Genomic DNA, 27,107 nt, shown 5'->3' on the forward strand with positions numbered 1-27,107 from the left:
CAAAAATAAATATCAAATGTGAGCAACATTTACACAGTTTTCTCACATTTTCTCAATAGATGTGAAAAGCTACGGTATTATAATTATTATACTTTATATACTATTTGTGTAAAATGCATAGTCTGCATCCACTGGAGGGGCTAAAAGCTTTATTTAACGTGCCAGGCCTAGTTTAAATTATTGGAATCACTTATTAAAAATGTCTTCCATTTAATACTTTTCCTTACTGAATTTTATACTTTAGCTTGCTAAATTCACTGAAGAATGCCTCCTATCTTTTTCACTGCTTTAATATTTAATGGGATATTACAAACATCAAACAATTATGAAACAGTTTTGGTGTATAGATCCTGCTCCTGCAGTCTCACTGATCAATTCACTGCCATTTACGAGTTAAATCCCTTTTGTTTTTGTTAATGCAGTCCCAACCACACCTTACATGGTTGGGATTGACACAGCCTGCATGAAAAAATTGTTTCACTTTAAGTCAGATGTTAACTTACTTAAAAATGTTTATCCCCTGCTCTTTAAATTCAATCATACTCATAAGGCTTCTGCTGGGTCTAGAAGGCTATTACACAAAATTAGATAAGGAATTCCAAATTAAACACACTGTGCAATAAAGGAAGATTAAATATCAGATGTCATTTTACAGAAAGAGTTTAGAAAGCTGTGTAATTCACGTGCAGAGAGGTGTGACTAGGGCTGTATAAACAAAGTGATTTAACTCTTAAATGGCAGATAACCGAGCAGTGAAACTGCATGGGCATGATCTATACACCAAAACTGCTTGAGTAAGCTAAAGCTGTTTTGCTGCTTATAGTGTCTATTTAAGTCTACAGATACACACACACACACAGACACACAATGGTACGTTAATGAGGGGCTTATTAAGGTATGATGGTGAATAGGCTAGGAAACTCATAACGTAAAGCCAAAGAGCCAATCTTACCCTACATTTCTACTTAAATTATACCATATGGCTATTATTAATCAGGATAATGCTTATTAATATATTAACTAATGTAATAGTCTCAGTCATGCCATCATTTCCACAAACATGTTATTTAAACATAAAACAATAATCCTGGTATAAAACAAACTTTATTCAGCATGTAAAAAAATAGAAAATATAGAAACACAGAAAATCATTCTTAGACCAAGATCCATCATTATTGGTGATACAGCTTCTAGAACTGTACATAGGACACCACATGCCTGTCAAATTGGTTATATTTCTGGACTTTATATATATATATATATGTCACTTTAAATGGCAGTGTGCTACTGTCTACTGGTCATTTGACCATAATTGTCACTGAGTAGCACAGGTGCACTGGAGCATTTATTTTTCATACGAAGCACAAAATGCTAATATTTAAAAGGAAATCATAACAGCAAACAATGAAAATCGACATGCAGTAACCATTTTAATTATATGTAAATGCTTCAGAAAAGAAAACGTAGTTATTAATTTATTGAGCTTTGAACGAGAGAAAAAATAAACACGCTCTGCTTAAAGGAATACTGCGAAAATAGAAAATCACAGATTCCAATCCAAGATTCTAAGCTAGAATGTGTAGATTAGCAGATAACTAACCAAAAGAATGATGGATAAGGTGTGTGCAGCCACTGGAATCCCATGCATCTAACTCGGAAGTTCTGTGCGGCCAGACCGAGAATGCCAGTAGGAGATAAAACAAATTGAAAACAACGTTTTTTTATATAAACTTAATTTTTAATATATCCTGAAAGTTGGTACATATGCTAATAGATTAGCTAGCAGCATTTGTAGATTAACAGGTGATATTGGATTTATTGGAGTCCCTTGAACATATGGACGTTGTTTGACTAAATATGAAAAATGAAAAAACTATTGAGTAAAAGTTGTAATAAAGTAAGTTAAGACAAGCTTGAGTGTAAAAATGGGTTTCCAGAGGTTGAGTCCCCTCTCGGGTAGGTCTTTAGAGATCGTTCTTGATCTAATTACTGTCATTGGTCAGTGTCAATGTTTCTCTCAATCAATAAATGTTTCAAAAACTGCTTTTCACCACTCTGTTTGCCATCTATAATCTGCATGTTCTGCAGATTTTAACAATAGGATACATGATTCCTTTAAAAAAGAGTGACTTAAAGTCCCTAAACCAATGCATTCGTCACATACAATATACCATTTTAGAAGAGAAAAAGTAAGAAAAGAATGTTAGAATATGTTATGCTGAGTAGGTTTGGTGTACCACGATGATGTCCAGGATATTCTTCATTAAGTTCTTAGCAATAATTTTTCGAGGATTTCTCTGTGTCATGTTTCATCATATCTTGTTTTCCTACTGAGCAAAATAATTGAGGAAAAGGTAAATAAAGCTATCCATTCAGTGATGTCTTACCTATGCTAATGTGAAGAATGTATAGTATGTTTGGATCAGAGGGAAAGGATGTGATAGTGTAATGCACTAAACCATAATAACTCTTCTTTACATTTAAATTAAAACAAATACTAAAGGTATTGATTAACAGGGTTATTTACAGAAGTGACAATTGTCAGAAATTCTAAGTGAATTTCAAATTTAAGACCAAAATAGCCAAACTGGATGGATATTTTGCTAGGATAATTTTTACAGTTAAGCTTCTTTGTCCTTCAACCAAAAATGGAGAATATGAGAACTCTGAGAATGGGTAAAAGCTCCATAGCTTGTCCATTCTTTAGTCCCCACCCAGGTCTCAAAAATAGTTTTGCTTGCTGGTGTCATTATAGAAAGAATCTATACCATGTGTGTGACCAGGACTGTGGAATAAATGGTGTCGGATTCCTAAATTAACAATTCTGCAAACAAACTAATCATCCCTGGCCATCTCTTACCCTCCCCAAGCTCATACCATGCTGAGCATTTCCTCTCCTGTCAGCAAAACAGTTCCAGGAGTCCAGGACAACTGCAATACTTCTAGTGGGACCAGTTGGAAATTTAATGGAACACTAAGTTGGCCTGGTCAAGTGTGGCTGGTCAGTGAAACAAATGGTAGTTCCTACTCCCTCAAACACCTAGGAGAGCGCATTTTGGAGCGGAGGTACAGGAGTGGCAAGCCAACAATCGCTAGACCAGCTTTTGACCACAACAGCCTGGAACTCTGTGCCGGATTAGCATATGATCTTAGCATGCTCCAACTTAATTTGCTGATTTGTTGGACTAGGCCCATCTAAACTGGGTGCTTTTTGGAAACTTTGCTTGTGGTAATGAGACATATCTGTGGATGTATAATTAGTATGTCTAGCTTATGTTGATGGTGTTATGTATTGTATTGTTTGGCTGTTCTGGTGTCTGGGGACTTAATAAAGTTATCTGTCTTTAATTAAATTATATCATAGACCTAGAGACACCAGGGCGGTAACCCATTATTCTTGTGTGTAACCCCCTGATGTTGTCTCTATAAATGTAGTTGTTTGTGACAATCAAGCCTGCTCTTGTACCCAGCACTATGTGTTGTTTAATGTCTAGGGAGAGGTATAATCACTGAAGTTCGACTTTCTCCTGGAAGAAGAAGACAATAGATGGAGGTATTCAGACTGAGTACTAGGCTCCATAACAATGTGCATATCAGAGTACTCCTTGCTGACGAAGTCCATAAGAAGGCCGAAACAATTGCCTGAAATTTCTGTATCTCTAGTGCAGTGGGATTTTGCTGACAATTAGGTTCTGGACTTCCCTTATGAGCGGGATCAGTCTGATATGCATCTTTCTGCAATGGTACAATGAGCAAAAGCATTTTTTAGTCTTGTGTGGGGACCAACCAAAATGTATGCTATTGAGGTTTCTTTGAGCTTTTGCCAATTATCAGTCCCATCATAGCTAACGTAACAGTATCCTCCAATTCCATATTTTTGAGGATGACCCAGTAACCAAGCATTTTTTTTCTGGCACTGACTTTCAATGCAATGACAGTGCTGACATATTATCCTACATATTTTTGTGATCTCTAATAGGATGTGTTAGATTCTGAATCATAATAAAGAACATGAGGAGGCGGGCGCAGCTGGCCAGATAAAAGGGGCATGTGTTAGTGTGGGGGGGGGGGGGGTGTAGTGTAGCTAATAGGGGTGGATCCATAGGGCTAGGGGTGGTCCAGACAATAGGGGAGGAGTTGTATAAACAGGGAGCCATTTTCCCTGTAGACCTCAGCCATTTTATAATCGGCTAGGAATCTGTTCCCCTCCCTCCTGCCCTTTCTGTGGTCTTATCCGGTGTCTGTTGGTTTGTTTATTTTAACTCATTTTCTTGTCACAGGAGGCGTGGATTGTCCTTATCAATCGGGGTAGGACTGGGAGTCTAATGGATAATGAAGGAAGATCGAGGCTTATCACTCCCCTAGCCTGTTTTCACCAGTTAAGTTTTCATATTTTGTTATTGGGTTATGGGTTGCAGGGGGGAGAGGGGGGGAGGGGGTGGTTACAAAGGTTACCTACACGGTAGATATCTATTTTAACTACTTTAGATTAAATGTTGTATGCAAGAAGAATACATCAATACAGATTTTTTTTAAACTATTTTTACATTTTATAAAGGTGTGACTTTTAATACTTTTTAACTTATTTTGGCTTATAAATTTTATTTCTACATACCACAGTTTCCATGTTTCTTCAGGATTTCATCTACGCTGTAAACCAAATAATATAATGTAATTAGAACATTTAAAAATGATCACAGGTTGTATTTTTATTTTATCTACTTAACATTTAACTCTATCGTCTGTCTACATTTTACAAAATATAACGATTTTGCCATAAAATAAATTCAATGCATTGTTGCTTAAAAGGAAATTCTAAGCTTATTGTAGTGTTTATGGTGCAAAGATTTTATTTGTTTAGCTTTTTATAGAGTTTTAGAAAAACATGGACATTGATTAATTCAAAACATGGATTCTCTGCAGTCAAAGTCCAAAACCCACCTTGAGGTCTTGCCTTCCGTATTATGCTTCAAAGATATTTGTGTGGGTAAGTGGGATTAACCAAAACCAAATTGCCACTAATCCAAACAGCTTGCTTCAATTCAGTTGCACCAAGAGGGATGCCAACAATTTTTCCCAGTGTTCCTTCTTATTCACACATATATTTTGGACAACTAATGAGAATCCATGTTTGATAAAAAAAAATGGATGGACTGCATCCTTATAATCTTAGTAACATAACCGCTTCAAAAAACTGTAGTAGCTATGATGCTCAACATGTCTTTGCAATGTTAAAGTCACTTTAGAATTTGTAATGTGCTCTAATAAACAATGTCCTCTGCTTACAGAATGTACGAATATTGATAATTCAACTGGTGGGTTTTTTGGCCTCAGAAAAGAGCCATACAAGTCTCACGAAACATCGTTGAGTACATAACTACCAGAATGACTGCACAAATTTTACTTTTCTTGTGTAAAGAAGCTATTTGACTCATTCTTTACAATAAAAATTGAAAAACAAAACAAAAACATGTAAAAAAAATCAAAAAAACAATACTAGTCAGTTTGCATAGTTGGTTGAAGACGTAGGCAAAATTGGCAATTTTATGTATTGCTTTTTTTGTTCAGTCTGCAGTACGTACAGGGTGTCATGTCCATCCAGCAAGTGTTTGTAGGTAGTTATCTCCATTTCTAAACGAGTTTTTTCAGCAATGAGAAGGTGGTATTCTTGTTTCCGGTTTTCCATTTCTGATCGAGTCTGTGCCAGGGCTCCTTCTTGTTTAGTGATGATATATTGTAATTGATTGAGCTTTGATGCATAGAGGTCTTGTGTTTCTTCTAGGGTATTCTCCAGAGTAGATGTCTATAAACCAGTGTATTTTGTGTGTTAAGATAAAATATAGTTAATTTTTATTTATTCAATAATATATGTATGATCAGAACATTATTATTTGACAGTATAGTCTACAATGGGGACACACCCTAATCTAAATGTGCTCCATCCCTTCATGTCAAGGCTGCACCGCATCCTGTATAAAATGAAGCACACTTTGACAGACATACGCCCTTATTGATACATACATTGACATACATTCATAGACAGATACACAGTCATTGGCACACACACTGTTTAACCAACACACACATTTACTGACAGACACACTCACTCACTGATTTGACAAACACTGACACAACAACTCACTGACAGGTAAACTCTCACATACACTGACATGCACTCACTGACAGACAAACACTGACATACATGCAGTTTCACTAATTCGATACACTATGACAGACACACACATTCACACACTTACTGACACACACTGATAGCCACACACTCATGCAGATACAAACACTCACTGACAGACACCAACACTCACTGACAGACACCAACACTCACTGACAGACACCAACACTCACTGACAGACACCAACACTCTCTGACAGACACACATACACATTCAATGAGAGACACAAACACATACTCATTGCCAGAAAAACACACACACTTACTGACAGACACACATACACACTCACTGACACACTCACACACACACACACACACACACTGATAGACACACATACACATTCACTGAAAGATAGACACATTCACTGACAAACACTAACACTGACAGACCCACTTGCTGGCTCACACCCACACACACACACTGATACTGACACACTCACATACATTTTCTCATGTGCTGGCAAATGGCTACATTTGTTATTTTAATTTAAGTCCACCCAGCCTCCTTACCTTTGGGAGAGCCAAAGTGGATTATTTCCCTTGGGTCCAGTGTGGATCCTGCCACTGGGGTCCAGTGTGATTTTGTTTGCTCTGATCTTCTTGTTCAGCTTCCTCCTGCACCATTTAGTGATGCTGGGGCCAGAACGATGTCATATTCTGGGTCCCGGCATCACTACAGAGCAAGACGAGATCAGAGCTCCCTCAACAACCATCTGCTATAGGCACAGCCCCGATTCGGGATGGGGCCCTAAGGTGACTAGCCAGTCAGCTGTTGGGCACCTCATGACACAAGGCTAACAAGGCATCTTCTAATGTTGTCAGGGCATTTGGTAGCAGCATTTTTTGCCACCCCTCTGGAAAGTCCTGCGCAAGGTAAATCCTTGCTTACCCACTCACCTGATAGTTGGGGGGGGGGGAAGGGGTGGATTCATCTAATACCTGTAAAATATACCTACTTAACTAAATAAAAAAAAAAAAAAAAAAAACACAATGCAGAATGATGGTATATTCTGAATATGCAAGCCAATCCTAGTGTTAGGCTTAGGGGATTATGTCTCTGAGACATTAGGGTTAGAGGTTATCTGCTTCAAAGATTATCTGCTTCTGTTGACTATAACTTCCATTAGTCTCTTCTTAGTAATATTTAAATGCACCTTTGTAAAGGAACATTTTAAATGTATACACATTTTGAAAAAACAACATCTCCTACCTAGGTTCAATGTCAATATTTAAAATGAATAACCATACAAATTTAATGTTTTCCGACACAAATTCATTTATTTAGCTTTTTTTTATAACAAAATCAAGATTATTATTAACAAAATCAATTATTGTGAAACCTACCCTGTTGTAGTAAAATCTGATATATAAAGATTGTCTAGTTCATTCACTAACGTGTGAATTATCTCAAATTCAGATTGAATTCTAAGTGAATTTCACAGTTTTACCAAAACAGTCAAAAACTATTTTAGCATCAAATTAACCAAAGACTTTATTTTTAACTTGACTTTGACTTGGGGACTTGTTTTACTCAAAGATCTTGATGGCCTCTCCCACTGAAAAGAACGTTTTAACTGTCTACATGGCTAAAGATTCACTAATAAACATCAATATCGTAATGTATGATAAAAGTTCCACTTGCCATGTCCTCATCACGTTGAAATTCAATCTCTAGGGTCTGCAGAGATTTCTTCAAATGAATGAGCTCTGTCTGAACTGGTTCTATCTGCTCAAGGCCAGAAGACCCATTTTTATACAGAACTTCGATCTGCAAGACCAACATTCACAGAAAAAAATCATAAAAGGCAAATCTTGTGAAATATGAAATGTTTAAATTTTTTTGTATAATTACTCATTACAAGTTTCAGAAATGCCCAATGGTTGATCCCTAGATGTTTAAAAACGACAACTTTAATGATATTTTGCCATTCTAAAGCAAGGCAAAGCATTATGTGCTCCTACTACTTTGGGGGATCTACCTTTTGGGCACCCCTGATCTAGACACATTAAATTCTATACACTTCCTTTTACCTAATGCACATTATTACATTGCTACTCAATCCTATATACACATTTTACATTCATTTGTAAAATTGCAGTTGTATATGTTTGCAGTCTGTGCGAAGATATTTATGTCTGTGATATCTGTGAATGCTTGTGTGTTTAATAATGTATGTATACATTTGTGAATGAATATGTATGCTGCATGTATATGCATGTATATGTATGTATGATACACATGTAGTGATAATGCTTGTGTATGTGTTAGACTGCACATTCAGTTTCGAGCTGGGGTCTGAAGAAGAATAGAGGAGGAGAAACAAGGAAGTAGGCTACACGTAGGCTCGCCATCAGGTGGGTACAGCCGGTACGGCTGCATGGGGCCCAGGCTTACATTCCCAATGTCCACATATGTATAACATGTATCGCTATCTAGGACCACTGGTTGCATCTTGCATAGAGAAGAGGGGGCCCAGCACATGCACGCTTCTGCTACTGGTAGCTCCTCTCTCCAACTCTTGTGTATGGCCCCCCTCTTCACTATACTGATAGCTGGCAGCCTGCATAAAGCCACTGGACCACCAGGAGTGAAACGCCCACCCTTCCTGGCTACAAATAAGATGCAGGGAGTGGGGAATAAAATTCATTAATTTGTGTAAAAAGAATGCAGCTCCTATCTTGTGCTAACAGAATGCAGCTCCTATCCTACTCACATATATACACACGCACACTGCATCCACTACACAAACACACATACTGCATCCACTGTACACACACAACATCCACTACACACACACTGCATCCACTACACACACACCGTCTGAATCCACTAAACACACATACACAATGGATCCACTCCACACACTCTGCATTCACTATATACACGCTGCGTCCACTACACACACACTGCATCCAGTACAAGTAGTGAACGCAAAGTGTGTGTGTGTGTGTGTAGCAGATGCAGAGTTTTTGTAGTGGATACAATGTGCATCCATTACACACACAATAACACATACATTGTATCTACTACAAACACTCTGCATCTGCTACACATACACACACACTTTGCATTCACTATATTCACACTCTGCATCAACTACACTCACACTGCATGCACTACAAATACACTGCATCCACTACACAGATATACTGAACACACTGCATTCACTAAACACACACAGACTGCATCCACTATACATACACATTGCATCCACTACACACACACTCCCTGCATCAACTACACACACATTATCTGCATCTGCTACACACACACTCTCTGCATCCACTATACACACATTCTTTGCATTTTGGTCTTGTGCATACATTTCTTTAATATCTCAGCATATATCTTCACAAGTCCTCAAGCATAGGCTTAAGGGCCTGTTAGCCAAACATGTATCCAATACAGAACAGGAAGACTATCAGAATAGGAGGAACTGATAAGGGCTTATAACAGGTCTATACCTACCACACTGCCCTCCACACTTTGAATCAAGTTCTAGCTGTGTTAAAAGTTCTACAGTTGTACCACATCTGAGAACATGATAAATATGGTTCTAGCACCATACTAGGGTATCATTTTCAATATAAGGGATTGGGAAAGTAGCCAGGCGTAACAACAAGAACACAATAATAGCACATAATGAAAAGTAATTCTAGAGGAAATCCTGTTGTTTATATGTTTAGACCGGACTAATTAAAGCGAAGAAAGTTTGGAAACATTAAAAGGTAACGAATGCATATGATAGAAAGAGGAACAAAGACAAAGAGGGCACAGTTATAGAAATTTCAAAGATAAAATGTAGGTAAGATTAACTTACACTTTGTCGAAAGATGATTTCAGCATCTCTAAGGTTCTTCTCCATATCTTTTTCATATTTCTTTCTCATTTCTAGTAACGCTTGAGTCAGTTCAGCAGATGAAGCAGCTTTCACTTCAACGTTAACTCGGTGGCCCAGTTCTGGAAGCTGCATTTTCATCTTCTGCATGTGAAAGAGTAATAACTATTACTAGGGAAACGGTTCAGTTCACCTCTCTTTGGATTTCCCATCAATCTTCTGTACATATGGGAGTTCTGGACCTAAGGCTTGTGGTGCTCTCCATTAAGGCCTATATTAATTTCAAGATTCCATCGTGTTTACAACGTCATGTACCAAGTATGAGTGTGCTGTTCTGATTTTGTTTTTAAATTGGAAATCTTCCTGAATTTTTAGGATAGTGTCACAATATGACCCCCGTAGCTATGGGGTGAAGGACACCCTTTTATGATTAGAATGAAAGTACTGGCCACCCCTGGCTTTATTTTTAGATACCATTTGAGGGTTTGGGCACCAAAATAAATGCAGGCTAGTTTGTAACTGTTTTCATGTCATCAGTATTTCCAAAAATAAAAAATTTGATTTCAAATTTTAGTCTACTTTTAGTAACATCTTTTTTTTTTATTGTTACCTCTTCGTGATCCCTTCGCATCTGCTGAATCTCTTGCTGGAGGTTTTCAACTTGTCTGTTCAGCTCTGCAGTCTCTTGGTTAAGTACTCCCAATGTTCTCTGAAGACTTTTCACATCTGTTGCCATACTATTAAACTCGCATTTTTCTTTATACCTAGCAGAAATTAAAATATATTTATTTTTTCAAATGATCTGCCTATCTAACTAGGTAAATTCAATAAATCAAAACTGATTGGCTTTTTACAAAAATAAATTGCGGTGAGGTGTATAAAAAATAAATGTGATTATTTATCAACTTAAATTCTCAACTTGAACCAATCAATGCATTTATTCTGCGTGGGAATTTGGTGATAATAGTTTAATACCTACTGACATTTTAAATGATAACATTACATAAAATACTTGGTCTGCAGATAGCATGATATGCCAACAGGCATACAATGCAATATATAATTTATTAAAGGGCCACTTGGAGCACCATAACCACTTATTGTAGCTGTTATGTGGTGCTAGTTTTTTTTTCCAACAGTTTTGAAAATGTTTTCAAAAACTAACAGGTCTGTCCTCTCACACGTAGTCTAAGCCAAGCTTCCCCAAACTTCGGCCCTCCAGTGAACTACAATTCCCATGATTCCCATGATTCTCAGCCTATCTTTTTCATTCAAAGAAACACGGGAGTTGTAGTTCAGCAACATCTGGAGGGACAGAGTTTGGGGAAGCCTGGTCTAAGCCCTAACCCCAATTAATAATACAAAACTTTAACTTCTACATCATCAGCATGAATCTGTCCAACCTTGGACATTGGCGATAAGCAGAGAATGCTGTGTTTAGAACTCTGTAAAATCAGGAGGTGAACTTGATCACACCATTCTCACCTATCCAATGCCTAAATGTTGTAAGAAATACAGATGTCGTAACACTCTGTATTAACAATGAGATATCAGTGCAAAAAATAAACTCTGCAACACTTTGTAAAATACAATTCATGTAACGCATTAGTTTAATAAAGTTTATAATTGGTAGCAGTTCCAGCCAAGCCCAATGCTTGTTTGAGTTTCCATAACTTTATTGTATTTCACTTTACATCCTATCATGGGTCTAATTAATTTTTTTTAGATTTTTCAGAAACGATTTAATAATTTTTGGATAAACGTTTAAAATTATTTAATATTTAAAAAAAAAAATGTTTTTTAATATTTTGGCATTTCATGATACATTAATATATTTTTATATATGCTGTATTTTTTTCATATTATAATATTTTGTCTATGTATTGAATATTTGAATTTATTATTATTGAAGCAGCCCTTGATTCTACGAAATTCACATTCACAAGTCCTGTCTTGACACACTGGAAGCTAGAAAACATATGGAAACATTTCAATATATAGTTTTCTGGAAAATTACCAACCATCCCTTTCTTGAAAATATATTTTCATTCCAAATATTAACTTTAATCACAGGTGGCTCAGCTTTCAGTCAATTCTCAAGAATACATTTTTGTATTTTAAATCAAGTAGAATAAGAACATCTTAAAGCAGATTTATTATATAGGTCGCATGTGTGCCCTTTGTCTTACTTAATATTTAGGTCATCGATGGCCAGTTTGGATTTCTCAGTTTCTAGAATAATCCTGGTATTTTCCCTGATTTCTTTGGAAATCTGTAAGATATACCTTACTGTAAAATATAGTAACATAGAATAAAAGTACTTTAATTAGCTCAAAGAATTTAAGTCTTTAAAATGTTAAGGTTAAAGTACAATTTTTAATGATGTTTAGATGCACTGCATTTTTTTTTTAATTCTTTATTTTTGTTGGGCAAGATGAGACAGAAGCAACCCACATAGCCACAACAGCAATACAGGAGTAGAAATTGACGAAAAAATATACATAGATTGAATGCGTATACACTTAGTGGTGTTATGTTACGTGGCTAGCACCATCATCGCACGTTAGATGCACTGCATTTTGCCATTGAAGACACGTTACAGTGGTCAAAATAATTTTCATGGAATCATAATAGTGTAACGTTCACAAAAGACGTAAAATTAACTTTCAGACGCAGATTAAATGGTCTACCCACCATAACAACTTTGCATGATTGTAAATGTTATGATGCAGAGACTAAAATGCGCCAACCCTAAGAGAGAGTTGTAAGAACTGATGCACCTGTAAGTGATATCACCACAGCTGCTTTACATGCATGCTCCAGCCATCTTGAAATTTCCCCATTCTAATGCTTTCTCAAAGACCTTGTTGTTGTCCCTCCCACTCTCCCTGATTTCGTGTTAGGTGTGGAGTTATCCGCCGTCTGGTCACACACATTGGGGGGGGGGGGGGTGGAATGTGTTGTTATTGGGGATTGAATTAATGATGTGGTTTTAAAAGTTGGTATGTGGTTTAAAAGTTGGCATGGTAGGTTTCGAGCTGGCCTGTGGCTCAGAACCTGGGGGTGTAGGGGTATCTCGGTATACCCCTACATTGAATAATTCGGACAAGTTGGTATGATAGGTTTCGAGCTGGTCTGTGGCTCAAAACCTGGGGGTGTAGGGGTATCTCGGTATACCCCTACATTGGATCATTCATTGAATTACCTTCTAGGACAAATGTAAACATTGGTATTTCACAAGAACAACAATGTTTTACATTGTTTGAAAAAAAAAAAAGGACGTCACTTGTGAGTCAAAGCATCTACATTAAGACTTAGGGGGTTGTGGTGCTTACAGTGTCTAAGAGAGATATACCTACACAATTCAGTAAAAATAGCTGCACTTATTTTGGTGTAGTGATGGATCTTAAAACATAATATAATAATAATATAAATAGTCTTAAAATATTTTGAGACATCTACATCAAAAGTAATGTAGATAGTATGATTTGTATTAGTGGTAGAGACAAAGGCTAATACTATCATCGTTCGTTGATAACATGAAATGATACATTTCTGTTAGATGTTAGTGAAAAATAGATGTATTTTCTCCATCTCTATCCACAGATTTAAAAAAAGGGATAAATAGGATCTTTAATAACATTTTATGAATTTTGTTTTTAGCAGACACATCTACTTATACACTCATCATTATATAAATGGATATGGCTGCCTAAAACCTAATAAAGCAGCACTTTACACTTTCATAAGCCAGCCAGTACATTTTATTGGTCTGGAGATTGTTCCGGGGCATTGCTTATTACGTTTTGTGTTTTAAGAAAAAGGAACAAAGAAATTAAAATAAATTGCGTGTGTACAATTTGTGGAAGTTGTGACTGTCTTCTACAGTTCCTCAAAAGCTCAACAAAGTAGACATAAATAGCTTTCAATGGTATACAACACATTGACTCATAAGGTAGATATTCTAGGACAGGGGTGGCAATCTTTGGCAATCAATATGTTGTGGAATACATCTCCCCTGATGCTTTGCCTTTATAAGACATGATTTTTTATTAGCATTTGCAAACAACCTTACTATATATGAGGATGTGAGGTAGGTGGATATATAGCATTTGATGTCTTGTACGACGACACTTACTGGTGATGTCGTCTGACCAGGGACGGAACCTGGTTTTCCCAGTTTTAAGGGAAGTAATGTTACCATTGCTCTAACTAGCTGACATGTAATATCTCTATGTAGTCCACAACATCTGGAGTGTCGAAGGTTGTCTACCCCTGGTTTCGGCCATCCCATGTTGTACTGACTAGGTTGAAAAAAACTGAAAATATACCAAAACAATGTACATCCTAAAGTCAGAGGAAAGATGGTCTTACAGGACACCCCATGTTATTATACCTGTTTTTATAAAAAAAATAGCAAAAAAAATCCATTGTCCAAATTTTCCAAAACCTTAAAAAAGGGCACAAAAAAAGCATATCATTTTCTGATGCAATATGTAATTGAATTCTTTTTCACTTTTGAAGGAACTGCCTTATACACAACTCAAACAGGAACAGTAACAGAAGAAAGGTTTTAATTTTCAGACAGGAACATTTATATTTCTTAATTATGATGGTGTCTCCTAAATGCATATTACAAAAGAAAAAACTAAACGTATTGTATTATATTGTATACTGTACCTGACACCGAATCTCCTCTATTATCTTCAAATATTTGTTTGAGTCAGGGAGTGTTGGGGAGGTTTTTTTTGAATACCACTCACAGATGTTCCTCTTCAAATGAATATTTTCTTGTGCCAATGAGCGGATATTCTCCATATAAGATGAAAGTCTTTCGTTCAGGTGTTTCATGGACTCCTTGTTATTAATATTATAGAAGCCTTTTCTGTTCTGGCCACCATTTCTTCCAGTGTTTTTTAAATATGTCCCATGGTCATAGTTTTGCCCCACCTGATAATATCCAAATCTGTGATTGAAATGTCTGTAAACAGTGGTCACATTATGTTCTCTTGGAGGAGTTATGTGTCTAGAAGCTTGATGGAATCCTTCATGGTGCAAGTGTTGGTTTCCTCCATGAAGTCTTTTCTGCCACCAACCATAATTTGAGTTTTGGAATCCTCCATAATGGAAGTTGTTTGAGAAACGATTATTAGTTCTTTGGAAGTCTTCATGATGGGAGTTTCTAAAGATCCCTCCAAAATTGCGGAGTCCTTGATGAGGGTAGTGCTCGGGACTATGATATCCTGTATGGAATCCTCCATATTGGGGGTTGTATGATAACAAATTATTATTGAATCCACCTTGATAGGATTGATGGCAAACAACATGATGGCCTTTGTAGGATCCTAAATGATGCAATGTGTTATTATGGAAGTTTCTTGTGGTCTGGTTAAACTGGCTACCAAAGAGGCAGTGATTCTTCTGCTTGAATCGGTGGTTCATGTTTGTAACGATATATCTGGAGCTGTTTTGACAAGTGAAATACAAGTACTTGATGTCTATGACTTCTCTTTTATATTAAGAAGGCGTAAAATGCTACCAGTGTTTACAAGCATTTTAAAAGCATAATTTACTTTAATAATCCACACATGTGTCTGTCTCACTTAGAGGTACACAAGTGACAGTATGTCAGTTAATACATTAAGGGCATTTATAGATAGGTGTTTGGGATTGTATGTTTACTATTGTGTTTTAAACATTTTTTAAAGATATCACTCATACTTTCACATGAACACTATGAAACAAAATCAATCATTTTATATGTGTTTAAGAAACTATTAACATCTCCCACTTAGGTTGTCATTTTGTGTCATATTTAATATTGCACTGTCTGCGAATGTTAAATTGGATCATAAACGTAATAGATAAGAACTAGGGAAAACGTATTCACTGCAGACGTTTGTAAACAACATTTCACACTAATGCATAGCTTGTATGACATATTATTCACTAAAATCTGCTATGCTGAGATGATGCATTTCAGATCTACAATAAATGAGCGAAGTACCATTGTCCTCCAGATCTTTTTAATTTTAAATTGCAGCTAGGTCTTTTTTTTTTTTTTTTTTTAATCATTCAACATTATTTGATGTCTATTTTTTTTTTTTAAACATTCTTTATTTTTGTAGCGCAAAGCAATACAAGTCAGATTTCTGTAATATGAATATGTAACCAATTGTAATATGCTTATCATTTGTAGCTTGAAATAAATCTTGTATGGTATACTTACGTTTGGCCTCTTTTATTACAGGCCTACCACATCGTCGGTTCTAGCACACCACAACCGACCTTTTTCATAGTTACTGAGTATTACATGTCGTGTCCTATGTACCTACTTCTTATTTTGCTCTTATTATGGCTTTAGACCCCGAACACAAATGTAAGTCTTGGCCTGTAGTTGTGGGAGGGGCTTGGTTCCCCTTTTAAAGGACGCCAGACCTCTCCCCATTACCATTACTGGTCTGGCGATTTGCACCTACTATTACTCCCTCTTTTCACATCTTTATCTACGGTGGGTCCTCTTTTGTTACAGGCCTACTGCATCGTCGGGTCCGGCACACCACAACCAACATTTTTCACAGTTACTGAATTTTACATGATGGGTCCTATATACCTACTTCTAATCTTGTGGTCATTACTATACATTTACAGTAGACCATATATATATATTATTGTGGCAGGGTCAGAGAGGCCTTTTATGTTAGTGATAGATTGGAGCGCTCTCTATTTCCATCATGATGGGGTTAATTGGTGGGAGTCACCCCTTGAATGTTATCAACCAGGTGAATGTAATTAACCAGCACTAGGGTTTTAAAAGGTTAGCCTCTGAAGACATGAGGGAATCTAACAGCTGGGACAGAGGAGGCAGTTAAGCCTGAGACTCTGAGACTCTGAGAAAAAGGTACTGTGTGAAACCTGCTTAACCCCTTAAATCCGGAGGACGTACTATTACGCCCTGCAGGAACCGGCTCTAAACGCCGGCGGGCGTAATAGTACGTCCTCGCCATAATGGCCGCCCACGTGGCCGGCGCTAATCGCCCGCTGCAGATCGCGGTCGGGGGGGATGCCTGGCCCCCCAGGCAACCCCCCCTGTGGCCGGTGACCGCGATCTGCAGTCTCTGATCGCAGTGACAGGCTGTCACTGCGACCAGTATTAAGCATGTGTCAGCCGATTTCAAATCGGCTGACACATGCGGCCGGCGGCTTTCCCCTTCTGCAGATCGCGGTCGGGGGACTTACCTGGCCCCCCAGGCAGTCCCCCTGGGGTCAGTGACCGCGATCTGCTAGGTCTGAGATCGCAGTGACAGGCTGTCACTGCGATCTCAGAGCGCTCTGATCGCAGTGACAGCCTGTCACTGCGATCAGTGTTACATGTGTCAGCCTATTGGCTGACACATGTAACTGGCACAGTGATCCCCCTGCAGATTGGAAGGGGGGAGTGCTTGTACCACCCAGGCACTCCCCCCTGTGGTCAATTACCCAATCTGCAGGAGGTGATCACAGTGACAGGCAGTCACTGTGATCACTGATCCTGTGTGTCAGCCAGTGATGTGACATCACTGGCTGACACTGTCTCTGCCCCCTGTCCTGTAAAAAAAATAAAATATTAGTTAAAAAAATAAATAAAAAAAATGACAGTTACAAATAAAATATACTTAGATCATATATATTATATATATATGATCTAAGTATATATATATATATATACACATACACACACATTTACACATACACGACGTGTATTTAAATATTAATATATATATATATATATATATTAATATCAAATTACACGTAGACTGATACTGATTAAATATATATATAATTATTGTTATATATATATTTATAAATAATATAAAAAAAATAAATATGTAAATACGTAAAAAAATAAAATAAAATAAATAATTAAAAATAAAATATTAAAAAATATATAGATGTGTTTTATTTCGTTCTAACTGTATTGTGATATTAATATATATATATTTATATCAAAATACACGTAGAACGAAATAATATATATATCTATATACATAAATATATACGTATATATCACTATATATATACCTATATATAAATAAAAATATTAAAAAAAAAAATATATATATATACGTATATATACACATATGTATATATATACATATATTAATTCTACACATATATTTATGTAATAATTTTACATAATTAGGTATCCTAATTAATTACAATTAGCGGGACCTGCCTGACCACCCATGCCGAAAGTATAGGGAATTTAATTTGCTAGCACTATATTTAACCCTATAACTTTCCAAGACACCATAAAACCTGTACATGGGGGGTACTGTTTTACTCGGGAGACTTCGCTGAACACAAATATTAGTGTTTCAAAACAGTAAAATGTATTACAACCATGATATCGCCAGTAAAAGTGACGTTTTTTGCATTTTTCACGCACAAACAGCACTTACAGGGACGATATTATTGCTGCAATACTTTTTACTGTTTTGAAACACAAATATTTGTGTTCAGCGAAGTCTCCTGAGTACAACAGTACCCCTCATGTACAGGTTTTATGGTGTTTTCAAAAATTACAGCGTCAAATATAATGCTTGTGTTTAATTTTTTTCACATTAAAATTCGCCAGATTGCTTACGTTGCCTTTATGACCCTATGGTAGCCCAAGAATGAAAATTACCCCTATGATGGCATACCATTTGCAATAGTAGACAACCAAAGGTATTGCAAATGGGGTATGTCCAGTCTTTTTTAGTAGCCACTTAGTCACAAACACTGGCCAAAATTGGCGTTTTTTGCATTTTTCACACACAAACAAATACGAACGCTAACTTTGGCCAGTGTTTGTGACCAAATGGCTACTAAAAAAGACTGGACATCGCTTATTTGCAATACCTTGGGTCGTCTACTATTGCAAATGGTATGCCATTATGGGTGTAAATTTATTTCCTGGGCTACTATACAGTCTCAAAGGCAACGTAACCAATCTGGCGAATTTCAATTTCAAATGTAACACGCTATATTTGACCCTGTAACTTCCCAAAACACCATAAAACCTGTACATAGGGGGTACTGTTTTACACGTGAGACTTTGCTGAATACAAATATGTGTATTTTATTGCAGTAAAAGCAAACAGTATTATGACATTAACAGTTAAAATGTCATGTAGAACGAAAAAAATCAAAAAAAATCTTATTTTCTCCCATTTTTTTCATATTAAATTATGTTTCATAGCTAAATATTTGATATTAAATGAAAGCCCTGTTTCCCCTGAATAAAATGATATATAATAAGGGGGGGTGCATTTAATATGAAAGAGGTGAATTACGGTTGGACAGACATATAGCGCAAATGCCAGGTTTTGTTTACGTTTTGTTTCGTTCACAACTTGTACATTTGGCTGCGGTGTTAAGGGGTTAACCCCTTACGGACGGAGCCAAATGTACAAGTTGTGATCAAAACAAAATGTAAACAAACCACAGAATTTGACTCTATGTATGTTCAACAGTAATTTACCTCTTTCAAACTAAGTGCACCCACACTTATTATATATCGGTTTGTTCAGGGGAAACAGGGCTTTCATTCCATATCAAACATTCATATATAGAACTCCATTTTATATGAATAAAATCTAAAAAGGTTTAAAAAATTAAGAAATTTTGATATTTTTCAATTTCTGCATGTCAATTTAACCGATAATGTCACAATACTGTTTGCTTTTACTGCAATAAAACCAGGGCCGGCCTTAGGCATTTAGACGCCCTGTGCGAAAAATCTTCACAGCGCCCCCCCCCCCCCCCCGTCATCCATGTGTCTGTGTATGTGATAGTAGGTATGATGACTGTGTGTGATATGTATGCTATGTGTGATATTTGTAATGGGTGTATTAACAGTGTGTGATATGCGTGTATTGGTTGTATGTGACACAGACACACACACACACACAGAGTCAGACGGCCATACACACACACAGGAAGACATCCACACACACACACACACACACACACACACACACACAGAGTCAGACGGCCATACACACACACAGGAAGACAGTCATACACACACACAGGCAGACAGTCATACACACACACACAGGAAGACATCCACACACACACACACACACACACACACACAGGCAGACAGTCATACACACACGCAGACACACAAAGGCAGACAGTCAGTCATACACACAGACACAGACAGTAATACACACAGACACACACAGAGGCAGACAGTAATACACACATACACACACAGTCATACACACAGACACACAGAGGCAGACAGTCATACACACACACACAGGCAGACAGTCATACACACACACACACACACACACAGGCAGACAGTCATACACACAGACACACAGAGGCAGACAGTCATACACACACAGACAGTAATACACACAGGCAGAGAGTCACACTCACCTGACAATCCCACAGTTACCTGTGGAGTTCATTGTGGAGGCAGTGCAGCTCCTGGTGACTGTTTGGTGGGGAAGCAGGGACTCCTTCCTGCTTCCCCTGCAGCAGTTTTCCGGCGCTTTTAGCTCCGCCCCCGCCGCACGGTAAGCTCCGCCCCCGCTGCAAATGTAAAAAAAAAATAAAAATTTTTTTTTAAATCCCAGCCGGCTGTGCGGCCGCACGGCGCCCCCTGCTACATGGCGCCCTGTGCGGCCGCACAGCTCGCACACCCCTAAGGCCGGCCCTGAATAAAACATACATATTTGTATTCAGAAATATCTCATGAGTAAAACAGTAACCCTCATGTATAGGTTTTATGGTGTTTTGGAAAGTTACAGGGTCAAATATACGTCTTGTCAATTTATTTATTTTTTACATAGAAATTTCACAGATTGGTTTGCTGGGCCTAGGGTGCCTTTGAGACTGTATGGTAGCCAAGAAATGTAAGTTACCCCATCATGGCATACCATTTGAAAAAGTAGACATCCCAGGGTATTCAAAATGGGGTATGCCCCGTCTATTGTAGTAGCCACTTGGGCATAAACGCTAGCCAAAGTTAGTGTTCGTTTTAGTTTTTTTCAATTTTTCAAATAAAAACTGTACTTTTACTGATAATATTATTGTCAGTATATAGTTTACTGCCCTGAAACACTCCTAGTTCTATTCAGTGATGTCTCACAAGTGCCACGGCACCCCCCATGTATAGGTTTTATGTTTTTTTTTAAAGTTACAGGGTCATATATACGGCTTATCCATTTATGCTTTTTCACAATGAAATTTGTCAGATTGGTTTGCTGTGTCTAGGCTGCCTTTGAGACCGTATGGCAGCCAAAAAATGAAAATTACCCTTTAATGGCATACCATTTGAAAAAGTAGACACCCCAAGGTATTCCAAATGGTGTATGGCTAGTCTTTTGTAGTAGCCCTTTGGGCACAAATACTAGCCAAAGTTAGTGTTCGGGTTTTAGTTTTTTTGCGTTTTTCACGTACAAACTGTACTTATACTGATAATATTATTGTCAGTATATAGTTTACTTCCCTGAAACACTCCTAGTTCTGTTCAGTGATGTCTCACGAGCACCACGGTACCCCCCATGTATAAGTTTTATGGGGTTTTGGAAAGTTACAGGGTCAAATATACGCTTGTACATTTTTGGTTTTACACATTGAAAATTGGCATAGCGATTTTCTGGGCCTATCTTGCATTTGAGAGAGCATGGCAGCCTGGGTAATAACATTTCCACTATTATGGCATACCATTTTCAAAAGTAGGCAACCCAGAGTATTTCAAATGGTGCATTTTAAGATGTTTGATCTAAGCTGTAGCGGAGTAGAGGTATTATCCACGGTATCTCCGCTGGTAGACAGGATAAGCAGATCCAAAACAGGCAAAAGACAGGTAGCGTAGTTACAATCCATTCCCTCCAAGAACTAGACGACACATAGCTTGGAGGTCAACTAAAGCTTTATTCACACACTTCCAGTATTTATGGGATTCCCCATGCAAGGGGATTCCCTACTGACATTTCAGGGGTTGTACAGTAGGGGACTACATGGGAAACTGAATAATCTGGACATTTCTCCCATCAAGCACTGCTGCACGAGAGGGATACTCCCACTAGAATGTACAGTTAAGTGGATTACCCCTCCGTGCAGCAGAACTGACAATTCACCTTAAAATATATAACTTTTACAATATTCGTCAGATTTAAACGAATGGACATTCGGTAGATAGCTGGGGTCTGAGCACACATTTCGTGAGAATACCGCTCAGATCCCAGCTTCAATAACCTAACGCCGCATGAAATAGACATTACAATTAAGTTCCCTTCAAACTACCGAATTAACTTAGGGAACCACATTACAGAATGTCAGGGATCTTACCTGGAGTGGGAGTCCGGCAGGCAGAGTTAAGGCACCCTTTGCAATTCGGCACAGACCGAGGGGACTCAGGACAGAAATCCCCAAGGGTGTGACACAGTGCACTGGGGCTGAAATAACCAGTGCTTCAAAGAACGCAGTACAGACAAGGGAAATCCAGAAGAGTAGTCGGTAACAGAATCAGAAGTCAGGGCTGGCGGCAATCAGGCGAAAACAGTAGACGAGCAGGAGATCAAAACCAGGAGTCAGATAAACAGCAGTGAAACCAAACGGAACAGGAAACACGATCTGACAACGAGGACCAGACTTGCGAGGTTTAAATAGGGAGTCTCAAGCAATGATCATGGAACCAGGAACAGGCTACAGGATACCAAGGACATGTAGAAACAGTCAAAGATGCGTGGAGCCCAATGTAAGGATCCTGACTGGGATCTCAGGTTCGATCCCAGCCAGACCCAAATACACAATATTGTGTAAAACCCAAAGATGATCCTGACACCGAAAGACCGGGGCTCCCGAACGGCTTGGAAGTCCAGCAGTATTCGTGCCGTCGAGTAGCCGATTTTAGTTCCATGCGCTCGACGACCAAATACCGCTGGGCTAACAAAGGATCCAAGATGGCCGACCGCCGCGTGGTCGGTAGCCGAACGACGGCCACCCTGAATCCTCTTAATTACCGATTGCAACATTGTTGCAACCCTTAATGGGGGCCACACGACTCCCTGTGTGTGGTCTCCATTCGGTAGTTTTATTTGTTTCACGGTGATGAAATTCACCGTTCGTGAAACGATTTGCAGGGAGGCTGGCGGTTTTCTTGCCGCCAGCATACGAATATCAGCATATGAATACTGTTACTTGCCTGAACCACATTCCGGACACTTGGTTCTTAAACGATATATCTGGAGCTGTTTTGACAAGTGAAATACAAGTACTTGACGTCTATGACTTCTCTTTTATATTAAGAAGGCGTAAAATGCTACCAGTGTTTACAAGCATTTTAAAAGCATAATTTACTTTAATAATCCACACATGTGTCTGTCTCACTTAGAGGTACAAAAGTGACAGTATGTCAGTTAATACATTAAGGGCATTTATAGATAGGTGTTGGGGATTGTATGTTTACTATTGTGTTTTCAACATTTTTTAAAGATATCACTCATACTTTCACATGAACAGCATGAAACAAAATCAATCATTTTATATATGTTTAAGAAACTATTAACATCTCCCACTTAGGTTGTCATTTTGTGTCATATTTAATAATATTGCACTGTCTGCGAATGTTAAATTGGATCATAAACGTAATAGATAAGAACTAGGGAAAACGTATTCACTGCAGACGTTTGTAAACAACATTTCACACTAATGCATAGCTTGTATGACATATTATGCTATGATGAGATGATGCATTTCAGATCTACAATAAATGAGCGAAGTACCATTGTCCTCCAGATCTTTTTAATTTTAAATTGCAGCTAGGGCTTTTTATTTGTAATCATTCAACATTATTTTATGTCTACATCTTTTTTTTTTTTTTTTTAAACATTCTTTATTTTTGTAGCGCAAAGCAATACAAGTCAGATTTCTGTAATATGAATATGTAACCAATTGTAATATGCTTATCATTTGTAGCTTGAAATAAATCTTGTATGGTATACTTACGTTTGGCCTCTTTTATTACAGGCCTACCACATTGTCGGTTCTGGCACACCACAACCGACCTTTTTCATAGTTACTGAGTATTACATGTTGTGTCCTATGTACCTACTTCTTATTTTGCTCTCATTATGGCTTTAGACCCCGAACACAAATGTAAGTCTGGGCCTGTAGTTGTGGGAGGGGCTTGGTTCCCCTTTTAAAGGGCGCCAGACCTCTCCCCAATACCATTACTGGTCTGGCGATTTGCACCTACTATTACTCCCTCTTTTCACATCTTTATCTACGGTGGGTCCTCTTTTGTTACAGGCCTACTGCATCGTCGGGTCCGGCACACCACAACCAACATTTTTCACAGTTACTGAATTTTACATGCTGTGTCCTATATACCTACTTCTAATCTTGTGCTCATTACTATACATATACAGTAGACCATATATATATATTATTGTGGCAGGGTCAGAGAGGCCTTTTATGTTAGTGATAGATTGGAGCGCTCTCTAGTTCCATCATGATGGGGTTAATTGGTGGGAGTCACCCCTTGAATGTTATCAACCAGGTGAATCTAATTCTGGGGCCCAGGCTACTATCTTGGGGAGGTTCTTGCGGGTTAAGTCGGTGAGGGGTTTGGCCAGGGTACTGTAGTTGGGTACGAATTTACAGTAATACCCTGCAGTACCTAGGAAGGCTAACACCTGGGTTTTGGTGCGGGGGGCTGGCCATTTAGCCACGGCCTCTTTCTTGGCCGGTTCGGATTTCTGTTTGACATATCCTACTCGGTGTCCTAGGTATTGTACTTCGGCCATTCCGATGTGGCACTTACTTGGTTTAAGGGTTAACCCTGCCTCCCTAATATGATCTAAAATGGCTCCCACATGGCTCAGGTGGTCGCCCCAGGAATAGCTAAAAATTGATATGTCGTCCAGATAGGCGAACGCGTATTCCTGAAACCCGTCTAAGAGTCGGTCTACCATCCTTTGGAAGGTGGCTGGGGCGTTTTTCATTCCGAATGGCATGACCTTAAACTGGTACAGGCCAAATGGAGTGACAAACGCCGACTTGGGGATGGCGTCCTCGGCTAAAGGTATTTTCCAATACCCTTTGCAATGGTTGATTGTGGTTAGATATTGGCCTCTAGCCATTTTGTCCAAAAGTTTGTCTATCCTCGGCATTGGGTAGGCATCTGATATAGTTTTATCATTGAGCCTTCTATAATCTACGCAGAAGCGGGTGGTCCCATCCTGCTCCAGCACTAGTACCACTGGGGATGCCCATGGGCTGTCTGAATGTTCTATGACTCCTAATTGTAACATCTCCTCAATCTCCTTACGCAAATTCTCTTTCACTGCTTCTGGAATGCGGTAAGGAGGTTGACGGAGGGGTGTTTGGCCTGGGGTTTGCACCCGGTGGGTGGCTAATGGGGTATACCCGGGGATATTGGAAAAGGTGGCTCCCTTTTCCCTAATTAAGCTTTGGGCCTGGGATCTCTCCTGGGGATTTAGGCGCTCTCCTAACTGTACAGCGGCTAGATCCTCTGTTTGGGATTCCCTGGCAAGGAGGTCTGGTAGGGGTAAGTTGTCTGCGTCCTCTGCGGCCGAGGCACATATTGCGGTCACCTCCTCTGTGCGCTCGCGGTAGGGCTTCAGCATGTTCACGTGGAGCATGCGTCTGCCCCCCGTCCCAGTGCATGGGCTAATGCTATAGGTGGTATCACATATCTGCTCTACCACCTTGAATGGGCCCTGCCAGGAGGCCTGCAGCTTGTCATTGGGGACTGGCCCTAGGATTAACACCTTCTACCCGACCTGAAAGCTGCGGTCCCTGGCTCCCCTATCATACCATCTGCGCTGTCTTTGCTGGGCCACTTGAAGGTTGGTACGCACCGTCTGGGTTAAAGCCTCCAAGCGGTCCTGAAATTCCAGCACATAGGGTACAATAGGGGTACCATTAGCGGTCATTCCCCCCTCCAAATGTTCTCTGATTAGATCTAGGGGGCCCCTCACCCTCCTTCTGAACAATAATTCAAAAGGAGAAAACCCAGTGGATTCTTGGGGTACTTCTCTATAGGCGAACAGCAGGTGGGGTAAGAATCGCTCCCAGTCTTTTTGCGTGTCTCTGAACGTTCTGAGCATTTGTTTTAGCGTTCCGTTGAAGCGTTCACAGAGGCCATTAGACTGGGGGTAGTAGGGGGAGTTAAGGATAGATTTTACCCCACATACTTTCCAGAGCTGGTGGGTGATCTCTGCCGTGAATTGGGTGCCTCTATCTGAAATAATCTCCCGGGGCAATCCCATGCGGGAGAAGATTCGCATCCACTACGGTCTCAGCATGAACATTGGTTAGGGCCACTGCTTCGAGGTACCTGGTGGTGTAGTCCACTACGGTCAAGATGTATTTCTTGCCGGAGGGACTGGGTTTTCTTAGCGGTCCTATTATGTCCACCGCTACTCTGCTAAAGGGCTCTTCTATTATGGGCAGGGAGTGGAGTTTGGCTTTATACCTGTCTCCCCTTTTCCCGAATCTCTGGCAGGTATCACTGGTATTGCAATAGTGTCTAATATCTTGGGAGATACCTGGCCAGAAGAAATTTTGGGTCAGCCGATGCTTGGTTCGGCTGATTCCTAAATGACCTGACAGCGGTATGTCATGGGCTATGCGCAGTAGCTTCTGCCTGTATTTTCGAGGTACAATTAACTGTTTTATGGGAATGGGGGTCGATCCGGCTATTATCTTTTCGGCATACCGGTATAATAACCCTTTATCCCAGGCGTATCTTTCCCCTTCTAAACCTACCTGGTTCTTGTCTATTCGGTCTTTGTAGACCTGCAAAGACGGATCTAGGGCGACCTCGCTACCAAATTCTAAAGGGGCATCCCAGGGTAGGGTAGTGTGAGTGGGGTTGGTATCGCTTACTTGAGCCTCAGAGTCGGTGGGTGGTGCCGTGGTGCGAGCTTGTTGTCGGGTGACGACTGGGTATGCCTCCTGTGTGGTTGGTCTTGGAATAAAAGCGGAGGTTAGCTCTCCCAAGTCATTTCCCAAAATAACATCTGCTGGTAAGTCTTGCATCATCCCCACCTCTACTTGTCCTGC

General features: G+C 39.0%; 1 protein-coding gene across 1 annotated transcript; it reads right to left on the reverse strand.

Annotated features, from left to right (window-relative positions):
• Window positions 1-1,958: 1,958 nt before the first annotated feature.
• Window positions 1,959-27,083, reverse strand: LOC134566171 (keratin, type I cytoskeletal 17-like). The gene is made up of 10 exons (XM_063425875.1): window positions 26,811-27,083; window positions 25,857-25,927; window positions 14,709-15,492; window positions 12,218-12,300; window positions 10,639-10,792; window positions 10,011-10,172; window positions 7,832-7,957; window positions 5,583-5,803; window positions 4,616-4,650; window positions 1,959-2,327 (listed from the first exon to the last, which is right to left on the reverse strand). Exons 1-10 carry the CDS (start codon window positions 27,081-27,083, stop codon window positions 2,272-2,274), a joined length of 1,965 nt encoding a protein of 654 aa, XP_063281945.1. The 3' UTR covers window positions 1,959-2,271.
• Between the last annotated feature and the right edge of the window lie 24 nt (window positions 27,084-27,107).

This window comes from Pelobates fuscus, chromosome 6 (genome assembly GCF_036172605.1).
Source record: "Pelobates fuscus isolate aPelFus1 chromosome 6, aPelFus1.pri, whole genome shotgun sequence".
Lineage (NCBI taxonomy): Eukaryota > Metazoa > Chordata > Amphibia > Anura > Pelobatidae > Pelobates > Pelobates fuscus.

Coding starts and splice junctions, on each gene's coding strand:
- LOC134566171 (XM_063425875.1), bottom strand. CDS start 27,083: ATGCAAGACTTACCAGCAGATGTTATTTTGGGAAATGACTTGGGAGAG. Junction 12,301..14,708: donor TAGAGGAGATTCGGTGTCAG/GTACAGTATACA, acceptor TATATCTTACAG/ATTTCCAAAGAAATCAGGGA. Junction 4,651..5,582: donor CTGGATGGACATGACACCCT/GTACGTACTGCA, acceptor TTTGGTTTACAG/CGTAGATGAAATCCTGAAGA.